The sequence below is a fragment of the Erithacus rubecula genome, assembly GCF_903797595.1.
Source record: "Erithacus rubecula genome assembly, chromosome: 9".
NCBI classification, from domain to species: Eukaryota; Metazoa; Chordata; class Aves; order Passeriformes; family Muscicapidae; genus Erithacus; species Erithacus rubecula.
Genome location: NC_136660.1, coordinates 3945023 through 3965810, shown reverse-complemented (window position 1 = coordinate 3965810; position 20788 = coordinate 3945023). Strand labels below are relative to the sequence as shown.

Here is a 20788-nt window from a genome sequence, read left to right as displayed (position 1 = left end):
GGGGCGCTGGGCTCCCTGAGGGTTCGGGGAAGGGCGGGGCGGGGGGCGGTGCTGCGCACGCGCGGGTGGGCGGGGCGGGCGCGGGGCGATGACGCGTTTGGCCGCGCGCCGCCGCCCTTGTCCGCGGATGAGTCGCTGCGCGTGGCCGCTGCTGCGGCGGCTCCCGGCGCGCGCGGGGCTCGCGCTCCGCTATGGCGGCGCCGCCGCCGTTCCCCGCCGCGCGCGCCCCGCCGCCTCCTTCTCCTCCGCATCGTCCGGGGATGGCGGCGCCTCCTCCCGCGCCCCCGACACCTCGCTCTTCGTGCCCGTGCCGCTGAAGCCCGGCCTGGGCGGCGCGGCCGAAGAAGATGTGGGCGCCGAGCTCACGCGGCCCCTCGACAAGGGTGAGTGCGGGCGGGACCGTGAGGGGGCGGGGGGCGATCCTCGGGCACCGGTCGTGAGGCCGCACCTCGATCGCTGTGTCCTCCTCCGGGCCGCTCGCTTCGGGAAGGACGTTGAGCAGCTCGAGCTAGCCCAGAGAAGGACAACGGAGCTGGAGCGAAAATGGAGTGGGGAACGGCAGAGGGAGCGGAAGGGGCTCAGCCAGGAGAAGAGGAGGCTCGAGGAACACCTCGTTCTCTACAGTTCCCTGCGGCCAGAGAGGGGTCGGGATCTGCTCCTAGGGAACCGCGGCGGGACGAGAGGAAGCGGCCTCAAGCTGTGCCAGGGGAAGTTTAGCTTGGGCATTGGGAGGAAATTCTTCACAGAAAAAATGGCTGAACAATGGAAGGGGCTGCCCAGCGGAGTGGTGGAGTCACCGTTTCGATTGACGGCATGTGGGACTCGATGCTGTTCGGTCACAGGTTGGACTCGATGATCGTGGAGATCTTCTCCAGCGTAATTAATTCTGTGACCCTCCTGAGGGCTGAGGGAATTGGCCCCTGCTGCTCTCGGGTCTTTTCCTGGGGTCACAAAGACCCCTCCTGCAGGCTGTCTGAGCAGTGTAGCTAACTGTGCCCCTGAAGGGGGATAAAGGCTGTAGGGTGAGACGGCACCTGCATGTGGTGGGATTCGTGTGGCTGTGCTGTGCAGGGTATGATCCGTGTGGGTGTCTTCCAGTTCTGAATATTGTGTGATTTGCTAGGGCGGGTAGGCGTGCCCTGTGCTTCCTCTATTATTCTCTGTTTTGGCGCCGTCAGGGTGAAGGTGCTTGGCTTGAGGCAGGTCCTGCAGCCAAACTGCAATCTCGTGCATTCCCGAACGTATCTGAACTTAAAAGGCACAGTTTGCTCAAATGTTGGTGTTACAGACCGAAGAGAATGTGTGTAAAAATGCCTAGATCCGAAGTGGCTGAAGTGATAGGACAAGGGGGAATGGATTCAAATGGACAGAGGGTTGTTTAGGTTGGGTATTAGGAAAATGTTCCTCCTGTGAGGTTGGTGAGGCAATGGCACGGGTTGCCCAGAGAAGCTGTGGCTGCCCCATCCCTGGAAGTGTCCAGGGCCAGGCTGGATGGGGTTTGGAGCAGCCTGAGGTAGTAGAAGGTGTCCCTGCCCGTGGCAGGGGAGTGAAGTGAGATGGTCTTTAAGGTTCCTTCCAACCCAGGCAGTTCTATCATCTTACAATTCCATGATCTTTAAAGATTTGGTAAATAAGAGGTAAGTTCTTGATTCTTTTGATGTTCACTGAGCCGAAAGCATTAAGGGTGCAAAGGGAAATATTTTTCATATCTTCTCCTAATTAAGTGTCCTGATGATATATTATTTTATATTATTTTTACTCCAGAGTATAAGAGCATAGGCAAATGATTTTAATTGTTCAGAACTGTGGAGAAAAGAATATCTGAAAGCTGAAATAAACCTAGTCAGGATAAAGAACCCTGAAAAACTGTAGTGCAAAAATCTGTGTTGTCAGATTTGTCTTTTATATGAATAGTGCATTCCTTAGATGCCAATAAAGATGGATGATGGCTCCTTACTTGCACATTACCTGTTGTCTCATTTATTAGAGGAGCAGTTGTGCTGGATATTTTCTAATATACAATTAAAATGCTCTGAGAAAATAAGTATAGATTTTATTTGGTATTACAGATTGGCTACAATTATGTGTGCCACACAGGTGAAAATTACTTGCTTCAGACAGCCTGATGTTCTTCCATGTGAGACTGGTAAGGAATAGCAGCCAGGGGATCTGTGTGGTGCTCATCTGGCTTGTTGGCTTCTAGTGCTCTCTTTGTTGCTGTCAACAGTATTTTGGAAAAACAACAATGTATTTTAAAAGTATTGGTGTTTTGAAAGCCAATAATATTAGAAAAGACTGGACCTTTGTTAATGTGTAGCTGTTTAAAAAATAGAAATAAATAATTTTCATCTGCTTCCCCCTTTAGGTTCTAACCACACACAGTATTATGCATCTGGGGTTTTTTATATTTTAAATGAAAATTTGTCAGATTCTGCTGCCAAGTACTAAAGTAGATTCAATAAAGAATGATGTGTATTTATGAGTTTTCTGGTTACAGCTTTACAGAAAATTTTTTAGTGAGCGTAATTCCAGTGTGAATCATCTTGTTAGCTGGTTCCTGTCTCAAGTGAGAGTGATTATAGTTTTCACACTAGTCAAACACTGCTAGGAAGAATAAAGGTCTTTTTAGAAGCTTACTTCTGTAAAGCCAGTTTTTACAAAACTTGTAACAGACCTGAAATTAATTCATTGCTTCTGTTTTCCACGACTTGACAGGAAGTGTACATCTGTGATTGCTGATGAATGCTTTCAATTTTGGGGTGTCTCTTCTGCATCAGTTGTCACAGAATGTCACTCTGTGGATTTAATTGTCACACCATGGGACTGTGCTTTGCTTGTGGGAAGTGCAAGTCAGGAAGGACCAGGTATTGGCAGCAATTCATGTGGCAGGAATAGCAGATACCTAAACAGGAGGCTTAGATGCACAAGGTTGCTTGGGCTGGACAATGGGAGTCTAATAGTTGAGGAGGGATTCTAAAATAAGCTACTTTATCCTTGTGGGCTGCAATGCCAGCTTTGTTTTGTTTAGATTTACCTTATTGTGAGGACAAGTGTTTGTGCTTGGGAAGGATTGTGACCTTGGTTGTGGTGGGGCAGCGTGGTCCCAGCGTCATGTTGCCTTGGATAGAAACAGTTTTGGCATTGACCTTTTAATCTTGCAGTAAGGCCAATGGGCTGTGAATCTAGCTGTGTGGCTGATGTGTTGATTGCTGGAGCTTCTTAGGGACTCTCTGGAGAGCATTCAGCCCTGTGCTTGCTTATACTGCACAGTTTCCCAGTGTGTCTTTGATTTTGGAGCCCTTAAAGTGGCTGCCTTCCTAGGAAATGTAATCCTGCCAATGCCCTTGCTTCTTGCCTTTGGGGACATTCCAGAGCATGAGTTAATCCATTGAGAGACTCTGGTAGCTGTGCACAGGGTATAGGATTTGCAATTAGATTTGCCATATTCTTATCAGCTGGTGATTTATATTGTGGACTGTTGCTGTTACAGCTTTTTAGAGGCAATCTTCCAGGAATTTAAGGTTGATCTCATGGGAAGCTTTCCATGTCATGTCAGTGTCAGAGTGAGTTGCAGAGAGCAGGACTTGATAGTGTTGTGTGCAGTGACTTGTGCTGGCACTCCTAGCATTTTATAATGCTGTAGAACTTATAGACTTGAGTTTTAATAATGTGAGTTCATGAAATCTGCTAGACTTTTTGTGAATTTCTGATCTGCTGTAGTTGGAAACAGGACACATCTTTTTGCACTGTCATTTAACTAACATTTAATAAACCAAAATCAGCGTGTACTTGAGTAAATACAGTTTTGTTGCAACACTGAACTTGCCTTTTAGGGGAGTTTCTTAATAAGTTTATAAGAGAGTTTATTCAAAGAAAGCTGAGTAATTTGTGATACATATGAATAAACTGTTTTTTCTTCCTTTTCTTTAACCTGAGAAAAGAAAGAATACTGGTCTGGTTTACCTGACCTTTCTGAAGGGTGTCTTTCTGAAGCAGGGTGGAGAGACGAACCTGCCTCAGGATGTTGATTAAAAGCTGTCACCAAGTAGTTCAAGCAGATTTGTTTTTTCATATTAAAACCTTCTGATAGGTACTGATAAAAAGCAAACAAAAACCCACCCCAAAACATTAATTAATTTTTTCCATGACTTATGATTTGCATGTTCCCATCTTTATGGTTTCCTGTCAAGTTCTTTTCATCCTCTCCAGGATCTTTGGGCCAGGAGAATGTGATTTAATTTTGAGAAAGCTGGAAAAAAAAAAGTTATTCTTTTTCTACAGGTGAAGTCCTAAAAAACTTAAACAAGTTTTACAAAAGAAAAGAAATTCAAAGACTAGGAACAGAAAATGGACTAGATGGTAAGAAGATTATTTAAGTTTATAATATTTTTATATGAAATCTGTTTTAATTCAAATATGGTATTAGATGTGATCTTTTTATCACAACACTGCTTCTTTACATTAGTTCAAATAACCTTTATATTTACTTTAATAGCTTATATTAAGGTATAAGTTTTTAATAAACTGCTTTAGTGTTTTATTGGGTATTTACAAATAGACTTTTCTCATCCTGGCCACATTCATTTTGTTGTTTTTTGTTTTTGCAGCTCGCCTCTTTCACCAAGCATTTATAAGCTTTAGGAAGTATATCATGGAGTCCAGTTCTGTGAGTGCTGATTTGCATATTATTCTCAATGATATATGCTGTGGTGCAGGCAAGTATCTGGAGTGCTTGTAAAGTAAAATGTACATTTTTACTTGTTTTTGCCCTGTATGCTTACCTATATACATGTGGACAGAGAGATTAAAAATCTCTGCTTCCCTATCAGAAACATTTATGCCCATCCACGAGAATGTTCAGTTCTTAAATCTTCTGAAGTGGAAATGAATTCAGTTCTTTAATCTTCTGCAGTGGAAATGAAAGATGTGCAGCTGTTAGCAAGAGAGCAGCCTGTTGTACAGCATCTGTTGAGGGCTGAAATGAAAACAGTGCTGGCTGTTTATTCCTCTCTTTAAGATCCAGCAGTCACTAGGGGGCACTTGGAGAGCTTTCTCCCAGTTGGTGGCTTTAGGGGCAGCTTTGTGACAGTGCTCTGTTTTCCTGTGGCACTCACAGAGGTGTTTGCCTGCTTAGTGCATCCTGTGTTGTGATTAACAGCACTTAACTGAGAGGTGATACCACCTGGGAGCAGCAGAATCAGCTTTCTCCAGGGCTCAAGCTGCCCACTGCGTGTTTTAATCATGGGATTTTTGTCTTAAAATGTAAATGTTTCAATTTTAAATGATGGCCATCTTAGGAAATTGTCTCATTGTATTTCTTGTGTATAAAATGTTCCACAGGATTTTCTCATTTCCACTCCTTATTTGCTTATATATGAACATTATGCCTTATAACTCATACATAGAAATACTGAAACTTTTTGAGTTTTGCTTGTCCAAAGATGATAATTAAATATATTACATTTTTTAAAAAACATTCCACAATAATTTTTATTCACTGAATAATAATCCTCAATTTAACCTCCCCCAAAATATAACTTCTCCCCCCAACAAAACAAAAATGCTGCAACATACCCCAAACCACTGCTTTTTCTTTTTGTGTGTGTGTTTGGTAATAGCAATAGTTTTTTAGATCCAGATTGTTCTTTGAAATTCTATGAGAGCTGGATGGGAGGAGTGTGACCTGAAATGAGTGAGACCTTTAAGGCCCACATGCAAACATTCAGAAGAATGAACCTGGATTTCCCTTCTTAGTTGATTTTAGTATTTTTATTTTCTCTCCTAGGGTTTGGAAACTTAAAATTTGGAACCAGCATCATTAGCTTAGAGAAAATTAGCTTAGAGAAAATGCAAATCTGTTTTTCTGTCTTTATTCATAAAAACATTTTAAAAGCTCTCCCTTCTCTCCCTTCTCTCCCCTCTCTCCCCTCTCTCTTTTCTCTTCCCTGCTCCCTCCCTTCATGAATTTAGGAGGAATGTGCTAAAATGTTAGGACAGAAAAGCTATTTCTCATCCAGCTTTTCCACAGTTTCTCATTTTTACTTAGAAGTTCTGTAGGCTGAGCAGAGTGAATATACTGAAATGAGATGCATTTTTTTCATATTATAGTGTTTGTATTCCATTGCTAAATGAGTCCATGTACTTGTGTTAGTTTCCCTCTCTGCCACTGAGATAATTATTGCAGAGAGCCAGAAGTTGAAAGGATTACTTAAACACGGGGTGGAAGTAATAGAAAATTTTTTTTCAAAGTTTATTCTGAAGGTAGACACTCAGACAAGCACACACAGACTTTCTGAAAAGGTTTTGTTCTTCTAGGCCATGTGGATGATCTGTTTCCATTTTTCCTGAGGCACGCAAAGCAGATCTTTCCAATGCTGGACTGCATGGACGATCTGCGCAAGATCAGCGACCTGAGGCTGCCACCCAACTGGTCAGTGTGCTGAAGTGCCTGCATGCTTTCCTTCCTTAGAGGAAATCAGAGAATTTCATAGTCTTTGCACTTCCATGGAGTTATGCTGCATTTTCAGTTCTTTTCTCTGTTTTTACAATTATTTGTGTCAGGAACTCTTGTGTTTTTTACAAAATACATCACAATGAATTAGTAAGAAAATAAGATTATATCAGCTGTGAAAGTCACTGAGTTGGTGGGGCTTTTCCAGGAAGATGTTATCTAACAATATATTTGGTAGGTAGCACATCAGAACATTAAAATATCGATAAGCTCAAGGAGAGAGAATTGTGGGAAAAATGAGAATTATTTTGAATGCAATGTGTGAATTTCACTCTGAATCTTTAAAAGCATTTTATGACTTAGAAGATCTATGTGGAAGATACAGTAACCTCTTTATACTGTCTCTAAGAACTTGATGTTTCTGCTTTTAACACTCATTAAAATTATTAATAAATAAATGCTTAAGCTAATTTCCGGTTTCTCCTGAATCCAGATTAATGTTCAACAGATCTGCTTTTCTTTTTTTTGTCTTTGCTTTAGGTATCCAGATGCCAGAGCTATTCAGAGAAAGATAATATTCCATGCTGGTCCTACAAACAGTGGAAAAACTTACCATGCTATCCAGAGATTTTTGTCAGCCAAATCTGGAATATACTGCGGTCCACTAAAACTTCTGGCTCATGAGATCTTCCAAAAGAGTAATGATGCTGTCAGTATGTCATATTACTTACCAACATCCTTAGTACCTGAACAGTCTCATGAATGCATGTCTGTAAAGTCCTGTAGTGGCCCTAGGTGGTCCCTGGAGCCCTGTGCTTGAGCAGGTGCCTTTGCTTTGCAGTGGTGTCAGATCATGTGAAATCAGTTGTGCATTTCTGCTTTAGGAGCAGAATGGAACATCATTTCCCCAAGTGGAGCAGTGCTGTCCCCAGAGCACGTGCTATGCAGTCATCCCTGTAACCTGGCTCTTGTCTTCTGGAATTTGTTGCTCCCTGAATGAGCCTGGTTCTACTATTAAGTTTTTCAACATGAGCACTATACCTTCTTTTGCCCATGTCGTTTATTGTTTCTACACAAAAAACTACCCTTGCTCAACTCCCCTCAACCTTCTGCTTCAATGTATAAATATATTTCACTTCACCATCCTTGAAAAATTCTGCAGATGCAGATGTTTTGAATTGAAGAGCAGTGTTGTATATCACATCCCTAGAGGAAATTCTCATTAGTCTTCTATATTGCTTCTGAGATATTTTTGGAGTCTCCTCCCCAGTGAGCTTCCAGCTGCAGAAAATCAGACCAGTTCTGGACCACTACAATCACATCCCACATGTTAGCACAGTGTGTGTATACAGTAGTGATGTGATTTCTCTTTTTTTGATGTAGAATCTGTAACTCCTATTACCAGTCTGTCTGAGCAACACATCAGAAAGATTGGCTTGTCCTAGGAGATAGCTGTAATGTACCAGATATAGTCACAGAGTGACTGGGTACCATGCAGTGATGTTCCTTGCTAGTGCTTACTGAACTTTTCTCCCATGTGTTTTGTGTGTGTGTCAGAACTGTTCAGCTGTTGGCTCCTGGATCATGTTTAGGCCCTTGGGGTGTTAACAGGCTTCTAGCAGGGTTCTGCAGGTGGCTGTGGGTATGGATGGAGCAGCCATCAGCAGCAAGGAGTGTAGGGCTGGCAGGGAGGAGGCTTCAGTTGTCTCACAGGTGATCCTCATGAGCTCTTGCTGTGTGAGTACAAGGCAGCAGGGCAATTACCAAAGGAGGTGGAGCAGGCTGGAGCTTACAAGGTTCTTTCACTGCTGGGCCTTGCTCTGTGAGTCCCTTGTACTCTTCTAACAGTTGTTTTTTGGCAGATGTGACAGCTCTGAAATGCTCTGGAGAATATTTAACCTTCTGCAGGAGTAGGGGAAGGCATCTAGTTAGAGATTCCCCCCTTCTTCATTAAATCTCCACTCTGATAGGACTTAAATACAAGGCACAAGTCTCTCAAGGCTGAGTAGTTATTTCCTGGATAGCTTCTATTACACTGTCCTAGAAACTACTGTAAGAAACTGCTTTTGTCCTCTTTGGAAAGGGGATTGATTCTTTAATGTTGAAGAAACTTGACCTGAGATTTCTGAATGTCTTTAGAACGTGCCATGTGACCTGGTGACAGGAGAAGAGCGTGTGTTTGCCAGTGAAGATGCCAGACAGGCCCCTCATGTTGCTTGTACCATTGAAATGTGCAGCACTAATACACCTTGTAAGTACACATGCTTGTTTCTGTGCTGTCCGTGGTACCCTTGTGTGTGTTATTGCTTGGACTCAAAAGTAGCTGAGCTCTTCTTTTTCACTCTTATTTAAACTATGATTGAGCAGTTCAAAGAACTTGAATCATCTCAGAATAGCTTTTGGATGATAGAGGATTAGCTTTGTTTGAATAACCTTTTGTAGGAAACCTGTGAGTTCCTTCAGTTCCTTTGTGTCTTGTACTGCTGTTCTAGATGCTCTTCCTTGGTGCATCATGTTTTTCTTTTTTTGTTTTAAGATGAAGTTGCTGTGATAGATGAAATTCAGATGATCAGAGATCCTGCCAGAGGCTGGGCTTGGACAAGAGCCCTTCTAGGTAAGCTTGTTTGTGTTGGCAATGAATTACCTTAATGGCACATGAAATTCAAGCTTAGCAGACAGTATAGTCATTAGTGTTATAATATGTGATGCAAAATAGAAGTATTTCTTCTTCATGTCTTCTCACAGGGAGTTAGAGAAATACTCTGCCTCAAAGGATTTGTCTGCATGACAGGAAACTGCCTGTTGTGTTTTACTTAACAAATGAGTTTTTAATATTTTGTTCAGATGCCTCTTATTTTTCCTTCCTTGGCTAATAGGGAGTCTTTACTCCATTTTGCTGTTCTTTTCCATTGACTATTTTCCAAGAAGAATGCTTTTCCATTCAATTAAAACAACACCAGTTTTCAGTAGATTCTGCCAAATCATGTTAACTTTAAATATTTTATAGTGTTAAGTTCAAATGGCTCATTTACTGAGCTGCATCAATCTGTTATGTTCTTAGAAGAATGCTGTTTTTGATAATTCTAGATTTTTTCTAGAGGAATTTTTAAAAAATTTTCCCTCGTATTTGCAACAGAAATTTGGAATCTGATTCCCTCTTGACCCTTCCTTTTGTTGGTTTTGATTCTAAGTTCAGAAGATTTGTCACACTTCTTTACTTCCTTTTTTTCCCTTTTCTGTTCTGATTGAATTAGAGGTGAATTCATGCAGAAAACAAAACTCCTCAGTCCTGCTGGGGTTTGGGAGTTAGTAAAACATGAGTAGTAAATAAAACATACTCAAAGCTTTGCTCCATTTGTTCAGTGGCTGAGGCTATCTCATTTTGGCCAAGAGGATGCAGTGAGGTATTGGCTGCTCTGATTATTACACTAATGAATTGCCAATATCACCTGTTGGTAAGAGATCAAGAGCAGCTCTAGGGAAATAGAGTGTTGTGGGTGAGGCTTTAGGTGAAGGTTTGGGTTGTTGAAGGATTGTGTTTAGCAACCAAAACACAATTTTTTGATACCTTAAGAGCCAGCTAAAGCTACTGTTGTATCTAAACAAGTAACATTTTGCTTTTTGTTTCACTGGACCTTCTTCAGGCCTCTGTGCAGAAGAAATCCACGTTTGTGGAGAACCTGCTGCTATTGACTTGGTGACAGAGCTCATGTACACTACAGGGGAAGAAGTTGAAGTAAGTAATTCTGAGAAGCTATGAACAGAACATCAGGTTCTCTTTGCTGTAAAACAGGGTGAAAAATGCAGGGTCCTTTTTTGGAGGTATCACTGCTCAAAGTTGTCCTGCAGGAAGTCTTGTTAAAATGTGTCTCAATTTCTGTAATGCAAAGATGTTGCAAAGTTCTGTCTCTTTTTACATAGTAGTACTGTTTTTCTGAAAGAAGATACATGGTTTGATGAGTTCCCTTCAGGGGATGCTGCAGCTGCTACAGCTGTTTATGGACATTTTTTACAGTTCTGATCTTCCAGGAGGGCACGGTGCTCTCAAGTTTGCTGACATTACAGGATGTGTTGTTAGTCTCAATACAATGGAATTTGAGTTTAGAAAGACACAGTGTTTGACACCTTCAATTCTAGGTCCGAAATTACGAGAGACTGACTCCTCTGACTGTGCTGGATTATGCCTTGGAGTCCTTGGATAACCTGCGGCCTGGGGACTGCATTGTCTGTTTCAGTAAGAATGACATTTACTCTGTGAGCCGGCAGATCGAAGCCAGAGGATTAGAATGTGCTGTCATATATGGCAGTCTGCCTCCAGGTAAAGCACTTGTGCTTTTATTGTTAAGGGGGTGTTCTGTTTCTTGCTGCTTTTCTTAGGAGAAAACCCCTTTGTACTGCTTTCTTGATTTTAAAATAAAGCAGTGCAAGTTTCCTAGATTTGCTTCCCTATATAGCTAGAGAAAGTAATCAGCTTTCATTGACTGGTGTTTTAATCTTGGGATTAGACCTTTATTATGTACTTAATTTGGATCTTTAGACAGATATAATTAAATGAGGTCTATCCACAGCTCTGGGAATGATTTAAATCCCTCCTGCCTCCTCCCCCAATCTGTGGCCAAATACCAATCAAATACCAATGTATTTCTTTTTTCCCTCGGCCTATTATGATGATGTTAGACTTAGTGATGTGTTGTCTTTATTTTCTATGAAGTTTCCTATGTGAAGTGTTCTGTCATTCTGTTTTAGGGACAAAGCTTGAACAGGCAAAGAAATTCAACGATCCTGATGATCCGTGCAAAATTTTAGTTGCTACAGATGCAATTGGAATGGGACTCAATTTGTAAGTACTTGCAGCAGGTTATGGTACTTTTATTTTCCTTTGGGTGTGACTGCCACATTAATTTCCTTACTTTTTATCTCCCTAGTCTGATTAACTCATTTAGATATCTGCTGTGTCTAGACAACGCAGTACATGCATTTCGATTTTGGAGTAGTGATCAATTTGGTTAGGCAGAACTAATTGTAAAACTGCTTTCAAGAACTAAATGGCTCCCTTGGCCTAATTAAGGTGATAGTTGGCTTTAGATGATAGGGCCCACTGGATCAACTGGAGTCAAATGTGCTAGGTTGTCTGAGTTACCACTCTCTTGCATTTGTGAAATGCAAGGCAAGTTCAGCCCAGTTGCAGATGTATTTCATTGGTGAAGGACATGCAGTCATATTGCTGCAAACTGCTGAGGCAGGTGGCGCTGAATAATTTGTCTTTGTTTGAAAATTCCAGGTGTATAAGAAGGATAATTTTTAACTCCATAGTCAAGCCCACTGTCAATGAGAAGGGAGAGAAGGAGATAGACTCGATCACCACCTCCCAGGCGCTGCAGATCGCGGGCAGGGCCGGGCGCTTCGGCTCCTCCTTCAGGCAGGGAGAGGTCACTGCAATGCACCGCGACGACCTCGTGCAGCTGAGGGAGATTCTGAGTGATGCTGTGCCCCCTGTCAAGGTGGGAACCTCAGTGCCCACTTTGTGCAGCTCTGCTCTGGGACTGACCTATGATATTCTGAGCCCAGATTGTTTTTTCCTTCTGTCTGTTTGCATTTTAGTAATAAAAATGGGTTGTGTTGTGCCAGGGGGTGGCTTTGGATATATTTTATATTTTCTCTGTTTGGAGACTTGTAGTGTTACTTTCATATTGAATTTGCTCTTTTAAGAATTAAAAGCTCTAGCACAGAAGTTCTTAATTAACTTAAAAGTTGTTTATTAACTTAAGTTTGTTTAGCTAAATAAACTGGAATCTGCAGCGTGCTTTGGTTTCTTACATTTTATCTTTTAATATGTTGTTTCTGGTGCATTAACTTTGAAACAATGCTGAGAATTAATGGAAGGTTTTTTCTTTATTTTCCATATAGGCAGCTGGCCTACACCCTACTCCTGAGCAGATAGAAATGTTTGCTTATCATCTTCCTGATGCCACTCTATCCAACTTAATTGTAAGAATGATCAAAATATTACCTTCTGCTTTCCAAATGAAGTATCACTAATAGTCACTGCTTTGTGCAAACCTGCCCTTGGGAGACCTGACAGACAGCCTGTGTGTGGGTTTTTTTATCACTTGGTTTCTTCTCTCTGCCACACAAGTGACTGCAGAGAGGTTTAGGATGTTTAACAATTCTGTGCTACAATAAACTTGAAAGCTGTTAAAACGTGTCAGTCATTTTTACACAGTGCTTAAAACTGTGCAGCAGCTTTTTCATTCCAGCTTTTCTGAATTTTAAATGTAGACATTTCAGTCTGAGACTAAAGTTATTAGAGATCTAAATTTTGATAATTATTTGGAAATTCCTGGGAAACTTGTCATGTCAGATTTCCACATGTCTGAAAGCTACCTGATTTTGCTTTTTCCCTGTTTCTGTGAATTTTGTGGTAAAAGTGTGTTTGTAGCTTTTAGAAAACTGTTTTTTGGGATCAGTTCAGTCTCCTCCTTAGATAGATACTAGTTCTTTTGGATGTACTTAAACATTATAAAATACAAATTAAGATCCCAATACTGTATTGAAGACATGTTATCACAGCTTTTAGTAAACTGAGAAATCCTTGGCAGCTTTCATAGTTTTAAATGTGCATTATTATTCCTGCTGATCTGCTGTTATGTAGCAAAATGTGTATTTCTAACCTTGAAACAAAAAAAAGATTATATCTGGAGACCTCCTGGAAGACTTAGTCTGGTAGGGTAACAAGACATCTAAAATTTTTAAATTAGTAATTTCTAGCACAGTAGTATTAAGATAAAAACCTTGTGTTGTTTTTGATCTCTTAAATATTCAGTCACATATTTAATTAAGAAGCTCAGTGTTTCTTTAAAGATGTTTTTAAAAAAAAATCTTTCCAAGATTTATGTTAGAAATAATTTTGGAGGCCCATAAAATTCCCCCTGCAGGGTGCACTGCATCTTCCATTTCTCCAAACCTGGAGTATGTCTCATGTTTACTTTGAACTCCTCTATTGGAATACTTTATTTAGCTTGTGTTTTCCTTCTTCCTGAAATAGATCTGATCCTGACATTGAACTAAAAATACCTCAATTATTGAATTGCATGCTGTAAAGTTAGCTTTTTGGGTCATGCTAAGTGATGAACCTGGAGAAATTTCTAAACATAGTGGTAACAGGTTCCTGTGATGCTGTTCTTTGTTCCTAAAATGTACCCTTCCAGAACTTTGTTAATTAGGAGACTGATTGAAAGCATATTTAAATAAAGTGTAGTGTGTTTTGTCTTCTCCTCTGATCCTGTGTGGGAGAATTTAATGCAAATTATGCTGAAAGAGCAGGAGAGACTCCCCTGCCTGCTTTTTTATTACTGTGGTCAGATTTGATGGCTTTTAATTGTTCTTTCAGTAGAACTAGTCTTTCAAATGCTAAATAATTTTTATATTTGCTAAGGCAAAGCTTAACAACCCTCTCCTGTAATAACATCCTGACATTTGGTTTTATTTTCACAGGATATTTTTGTGAGCCTCTCACAAGTCGATGGGATGTACTTTGTCTGCAATATTGATGACTTTAAATTTCTGGCAGATATGATTCAGCACATTCCACTAAATCTGCGATCGCGATACGTCTTCTGCACTGCACCCTTGAACAGAAAAGAGCCTTTTGTGTGTACCACTTTGTTGAAGGTCAGCTATTTCCCCCCCCCCCCCTCAAAAAATGTGTTTATATTGGACCAAGAGGGTTTTGGTGCACTGGGACTGTATCTAGCTGCTATATTTGTTGTGGGCTTTGCTATCAGATCATTTGAGAGCATTCTTAAAGTGCTCACAGGTAGTATAAGATACATAAAATAGCTGGACATGTGTTGAATTCTTCACTATTTTTGTGGACCAGAGGTTTTAACTTCTGAAAACTGATCATCATGATGTAGGTTGAAGTTTGGACAGCTTCTGCTGTTTGCCTCTGAAGATCCTACTGCTTGTCTTTGTATGCCAGCTCTGAACTGAGAGAGATGAGATTTGTGTTCCCTAAAGCTTTGCACTAGTGTTCCTAAAAGCATTAAAAACCAAGTTACTGCTTCTTCGAGCTGTTAGCTTGTCAACAAAAGGAGAGAAGGAGGGATTAAGGGTGATTGTAACTGTATTACAGCATCAGCATCGAAATTATACCGCAGAAAACACAGAGCTGGAAGTTGCCCTCAGAATTATGTCACTTTACTTTTCAGGCCTGCATGAATTGTTTTTTGCTGTGCCCCCAGAGTGATTATTTTGAGGAATAATCAGTCAGCTGATTTTTCAGGTTTAATAATAATGTTGCTTGGGACTGTTACTTTGTTAGACAGTATTGCCATTTTTCCCTTTCTAAAGACTGCATTAAACTTTTAAAATAAATTAATATAAAAATGAAACTGATGTGGTGTCCTCATGTCAGAAATATTAGAACCCCGCTTTTCAAAAATGGCTAATAATCTTTACAAAATGAGTGGTTGAGGAAAGAGTTGAAAAAAGTGCCTCGTTAGGAAAATGCTGAGCTTTTGGATTCCAATTAGTGAAGGTGCAGAGGGGCATAATGTGGTGTTAGAGGGAGGTAGGCTGTTGTGAATGCTTGTGTGAATTTAAGCCCTATTCCTTGACCAAGAAAACCCACTTCAGTATCAGCCAGATAGGAAACAGTTATTTCAAGTCATCAGTACTCCTAAAAATTCTAGATTTAAAGATTACTTGACTTGGTTTTCTGTTAGTTGAAGAGCTGAGATGTCTGGGTTTCAGAAGAGCAAATTCATCTGTTTGGTTTGTGGGTAGTGTGTTTCCTAAAACAGGGTTTTTAATATTCTGAACATTGGCAACCCTGAAACAAGATAATTAGCCAAATAGGAGAAGGAGGATTTAAAAAGACACAAAGTCCATCTGCTTTGCTAGATGAAATCAAATGCCTTCAGTGTTACACTGTTCTGGATAGCTCTTTGCTTTTGTTACTGAACTCTGTGCATGGCCCATGGACAAATTGTGTTAATGAGGCCCTGGAAAGGAGTGGTGACTCCTGTGTTGAGCAATTAAGTAAAAGAATGTGTGGCATTTGGGTTGTGTAAAACAAAGCAGGTATTTTATGGAGTATTTATGTATACAGACTCAGGGGAAGTTAACTCTTTGGAGATTTCTTGTTTCCTGACTAACAGGACTTGACTGAATCTGCTTGTTTTTCAGTTTGCACGACAGTTCAGTAGAAACGAGCCGCTGACCTTCGACTGGCTCTGCCGGCACACCAAGTGGCCCTTAGCTGCTCCAAAAAACATCAAGGAACTTGTGCACCTTGAAGCTGTGCATGATGTCTTTGACCTCTATCTGTGGTTAAGGTATGTGTTTGTGCTTGAAAACTGGTTTTTTTTTTTTTTTTTTTTTTTTTTTCCAATTATTTATGGCCCTAGAAATGCAGTGTCTTTGAGCCCATATGTACATGGTGCAGGATGGGCTCCTTTGGCCTTTTAGAGGATCTTGACAATGCAATGTTGAGGGATTGAGTTCTGCAGGGAGCAGTTTGTGACTGACAGAAAGAGAGGGGTAGAAACAAGGTGATCCTAGACTGTAGCAGCTGAAATACAAATTAAAACACGGTGACCTTCCCATGCAGCATGTGATAAATCTGCTTTTTCCTTCGTGTATATCCCATCTTTGTCCCAGTGAGGAGGTTTGATTGTGTGTTCTTTTGCCTCTCTTCAGTTACCGCTTCGTGGATATGTTCCCTGATGCTGTCCTTGTAAGGGACATTCAGAAAAAACTGGACAACATTATCCAGATTGGTGTCTGCAACATCACCAAGCTGATCCGAGCATCCCAGTCTGCAGCTGCTCCTGGCACAGCTGAGGCTGTGTCAGAAGACTTTCCTCTCTCCAGGACTCAGAAGGATGCCAGAGTGGTTTCAGACCGTCACAGTGCAGCCTCCACAGAGGCCCTGTCCATTGCAGTGGAGGCTGCAGGGCTGAGAAGAGCGAAGAGCTCGAGACCCTCTCGTCTTGGCAGCAGGCAGGAGGATGTGAAAAGCTATGGACGTGGATCTCTTGCCAACAGATTGCTGCAGGAGGGACTTCTGACACAGGAAATGCTGAGACAGCTGGAGAGTGAGTGGCAGGATCAGCACAGGAATGGTAGATCTGGCTTTGGTTCAAAAAGAAATGATCAGCATAGTTCAAAGGAAACGAGGAAAAAGAGAAAATAGAACCATGTGCTAATTCTGTTTAGTTTTTATTCATAAAATAAAATACTATTTTAATAACCTCTTTGGCATGTCATGTTTACACTGCTGCAGGTCCTTGATGTTTTTCCTTCTCCTGTGACCAGTAATGTGAAGCACTCAGAGAAATGAACTCTTAAAAGCTCAGAGGCCATAAGTTTGTTTTTGCCACTCAGCTGTGCACTCTTTCAATCATGGTGTTCAGCATTAAGTGTATGATCTGCTGCTCTGTGAAAATTTGAGCTTGGTGTCTTCTTCCAAGATCTCCTCTCATCATCAATAAATTTCAGATATTTCACTAGTAATGAATTAGCTACTCATTCCACCCCTTCTCAAAGAGCAGAGTTTTACAGGCCACAGACAAGTAATGAACAGCCTGGAACAAAATTGGCTTAGTGGTGATAGGAATCATGTGCCTCTAATCATTGTGTCCTGTGCAAATGTGGAAGGAGGTGAAAAGCATTTGTGGTAATATGTCAGGAGTGATGGAATTCTGGCCACAAGAATTTTGGAGTGAATTTCAGTTCTCCAATCTGAGGGGTGATTATGATGCTGTGTGATTTGGTTTTTATATGAGCAATTTTGAGCTCCCAGTATGGATACTGGAGAGTGGAAAGAATCAGATGTGGAAACTGCTGTGTATTTACAGAAATGGGTTTCAACACTTGCACATGTTGCTGGGCTGTCTGAGGAGAATGATGCTACACTGGCTGTGTGCAAGTGCACAGGTCCTGCTTGTGTTAATGTTAACAGGCAAATCTCTAAAATCTTGGTTGAGTTTCATTATCAAATATCTGACTTTTTGATCTGTGTTTCTCTGCAGGCTGAAAGCTTGTTCTGAATCTTCATTTCTTTCTCTTGATATCAATCCTTTATGCTGCCGTTCAGAAAGGAACCTGCAGCAGTTTGAAAAATGTTTTTGCAGCTGTTTTCAGTGTAGTTCATGTACTCTTCCCTCATTGTTTACTAAAAAGCAAGCAGTGCATGAATGTTTCTAGTCCACATGATCTCCTGCTGGTTTCAGTACAGTACTGGTGGGAAGAGAAAGTTTTAGGTCCTTGCCCTGCAAAGCCACATCTTTTTTTCCTTCCCCAAGAAAAACCAAGCAGCTCTGTGTGTGGCAATGGCCATGTGAGTGTTGTGGATTTTCTGTTTTGCAGATGAGTAGTTCAGCTTTGCTTTCCCAGGGTCCTGCTGAACAGCAGCACCCCCTTGCAGAGTGCAAGCTTGCATTAACCCTTACAGATGTGTCACATTTGCTGCTATCACACAGCTTGTGTGATGTGGATTGTGTGACGCAGTGATATTAGTTGGCTCCTTGTTCTTGGCACTCAACTGGAAGGGAAGCAGTAGTTGCCAAAGCCTGCAGGTTTTGACCACATGCATTGTCCCACTTACCCCTGAGACTGCACTTCCCCCAGATTCAGGGTGGATTGCAAACCAATCTTTAAAACCACCTTGGCTGTCCATCATGGCAACTCTTGTTTTCTCTGCCCAGTGTGTGTGAGGTTGGCTTGTGGGAGACCCACACTGACACTTGCATCTGTTAGTTTGAATTTATCCTTTAATCATACAGTAAGCTGAGTACTAGTATATGTTTTTGAGCAAGGAAAGAGTGTCTGGGACTTCAGGGTATAAGCCAGCCTTGTGTTTCAGCACCAAGCCTTGCAATAAAGAAGCTAAATGACTATAAGCATTCTTTTTTGTGTTTTGCTGAGATTAGCACTTTGCTTAACTCCCTGCTTGTTTCCATAGTGACTCCATAGTAACTGTTTTAGAAGCTCTGAAGTTTATTCAGGCGTTTCCAGTCTGACTTTATGAAAGTTTTCTTTTTTCCTGAGCTAATGGTGTGGCTGTCATTGACTCCCATTAGAATGACTGCCAAATTGGTCCCATGTGGTACAATCTGGACTGGTGTGGTGCAGAGTTACCCCAACTACCCATCTTTAACCTGCCTTGTGGGGCTGTGCTGAAGCTTTATTTTTAAACAACAACACCACTTGATCTGGGAATCATGTTTGCAAAACTATTTCAGATTTCCAGATTAATTTCAGGCATTGAAATTAGAGATGTTTGGAAGCTTATTCATTAATTGTTTATTTGCTGTCCTTCAAATGTAAAATGCTGATTTAACAGCATTGCTTGGTAAAATCCTTGTGTCTTTGAAGCCTGGTGTGCTTTGTTCTGTCTGTGCTGTTTCCATCTCTTCTGATTTTTTTCCATCAGTCCCTTCAGGTGTTCTGCTTTAATTTATATCCCCTAGGAGTGGCATATGCAGGAAGAATGAGTGTGGGAATCCCTTTCTCTCTAAGCTTTGATGAACTTAGGGGAATATAATGGGGAATGAATCTGCTGCTACTGCAGGGAAGGAGGAATGTGTTCTAGGGGTTGGTCTTGGAATCATAAACTATAAAAAAGAAGGATTTCCTCTGATATCTCACTAGTGGTCTTGTCCACTGTCTCCTTGTTAACCTGGCTACCAAATTTAGGAGCCAGCATTGCTGCTGCCTTTGATACCTCACCAAAGATAGATGAGTTTATTTTGCAAGAAGATACTGACTGATACAGTACCTCTTCCTGGAGGTAACAAGGGCACGTTTAGCTGATGTACTCCAGACTTTTTTATGAGTTTCTCCATTGTAGCTATGAGCTTCTTTTCTTTGCAGGCTGTGGGAGGCAGATGAGCACCAGACTCTTCAGGATTCTCCACTGTGCCATCAGATGGATTTTGGAGGCAGAACTGCAGGACAGCAAAGTAGAGAGGGAAGCATTACAGTTTTAAAGTTTTGTTGGCCCTTGCAAAGTAGGGAGGGAAGGTTTGTGAATTGTGAATTTGTGAACTTGGATTGGGTGTAGCTCTAACAAAAGGGAAAAACAACCCCACAAGCTTCCAAGCTGCATGCAGTTGGAGCTGATCTGGATTGGATCTCCTGTCCTGACTAGGATATATGTACAAAGTGGCTGTAACACTTCTGGGTGTTGGCCCCTTGGTCCACTGAGCTGCTGTCTGTGTGGAAATGAGATAATGTCTTGTCTTTTCTTGCACAGCAGCCTGCCGGAAGCTGGGATGCAGCAGGGCTGAGTGAACAAGTTCTGCAGTGATTCTGACATGTCAGGTATTTCACAGAGCCTGCTGCCAGTTTAGGAACGTTCAGATCTTTGAGACCCTTTTCCAGTGGCGTCCGTCAGAGAAAGAAAGAAAGAAAAGAGAGAATGAAAAATAAATCTACTGTATTACAGACACAATGAGCTCTGGATCAAAGTGGGATGGAGCTTGAAAGGTGATGTTTTCAATTTTGCTGGCCAGAGGGGTTGTGACTCGGATGGCATGGGTAAACAATGAGGAGAGAGACAGTCCCTTTGGGAGTCAGTGTCTGACTTAACAAGCCAGCAGTTATTAAAGATGAATAGAGGAGAAGTGAACCGTGCTTTCTGGCTGGTAGAGTGGCTTATTTTCTTCTTTCTTTTCTCTCAAAGATCAAAGGCCTAATTTTAGAACAAGCCCTATTTATGGACTGCTCAGCTACTCTGTCTGCTTTACTCTTGTTCTAGAATAATGGAAAATAAATAGAGCTGGCAGGATCTCCCAGTGTCCAGAGCTCATCCCTGATGCAAGGCAGGTGGAGGAAAAAAAGGAAGAGACCTTTCCTAGCAGAGATTCTGTATGATTTGTCTCTGCAGAGGGAGTTCCCCTCCCTCAGCTCTTTCAACCTTTCCTCGTGATCAGAAGCTGAAAAATGTGACCTGTGACTGCTGCTGATGTTCAGCAGAGCTAACTCCCCTTGATCCCTGGCTTCTTGATGTGCCACAGCTGACAGGACTGGGCAATCCCGTTTCCAGGACTGGTGCTGAGTATGGAGTTCTGTTGGATTGTGTGCCTGTGGACTGTAGTCCTGTATATACCATGATCAGTTGTACTTTTTTCTTTATACAATCGCTTGAGATTGTTGGGTCCACTCTAGGCTATGATGTGGTGTAGCCAGACATCCTTTCCACTGACTGCTGCCTCTGCCCCTCTCTGGATCTCTGGACAATTTCCTACCACTCAGTAGTTCTTTGTGTTCCCTCACATTACTTGGACACCCCTCCCCCTTTTCTCCCCCTGCTGTTTTTCTAACCTACCA

General features: G+C 41.6%; 1 protein-coding gene across 1 annotated transcript; it reads left to right on the top strand.

Moving 5' to 3' along the window:
- Window positions 1-96: 96 nt before the first annotated feature.
- Window positions 97-16714, top strand: SUPV3L1 (Suv3 like RNA helicase). Its single transcript, XM_079312290.1, has 15 exons — window positions 97-383; window positions 4282-4359; window positions 4608-4715; window positions 6316-6430; window positions 6992-7160; window positions 8591-8702; window positions 8988-9065; window positions 10096-10187; window positions 10589-10769; window positions 11198-11291; window positions 11733-11952; window positions 12359-12439; window positions 13946-14122; window positions 15641-15789; window positions 16154-16714. The coding sequence occupies exons 1-15, from the start codon at window positions 128-130 to the stop codon at window positions 16647-16649; spliced, it is 2406 nt and encodes an 801-aa protein (XP_079168416.1). The 5' UTR covers window positions 97-127; the 3' UTR covers window positions 16650-16714.
- Window positions 16715-20788: the final 4074 nt, after the last annotated feature.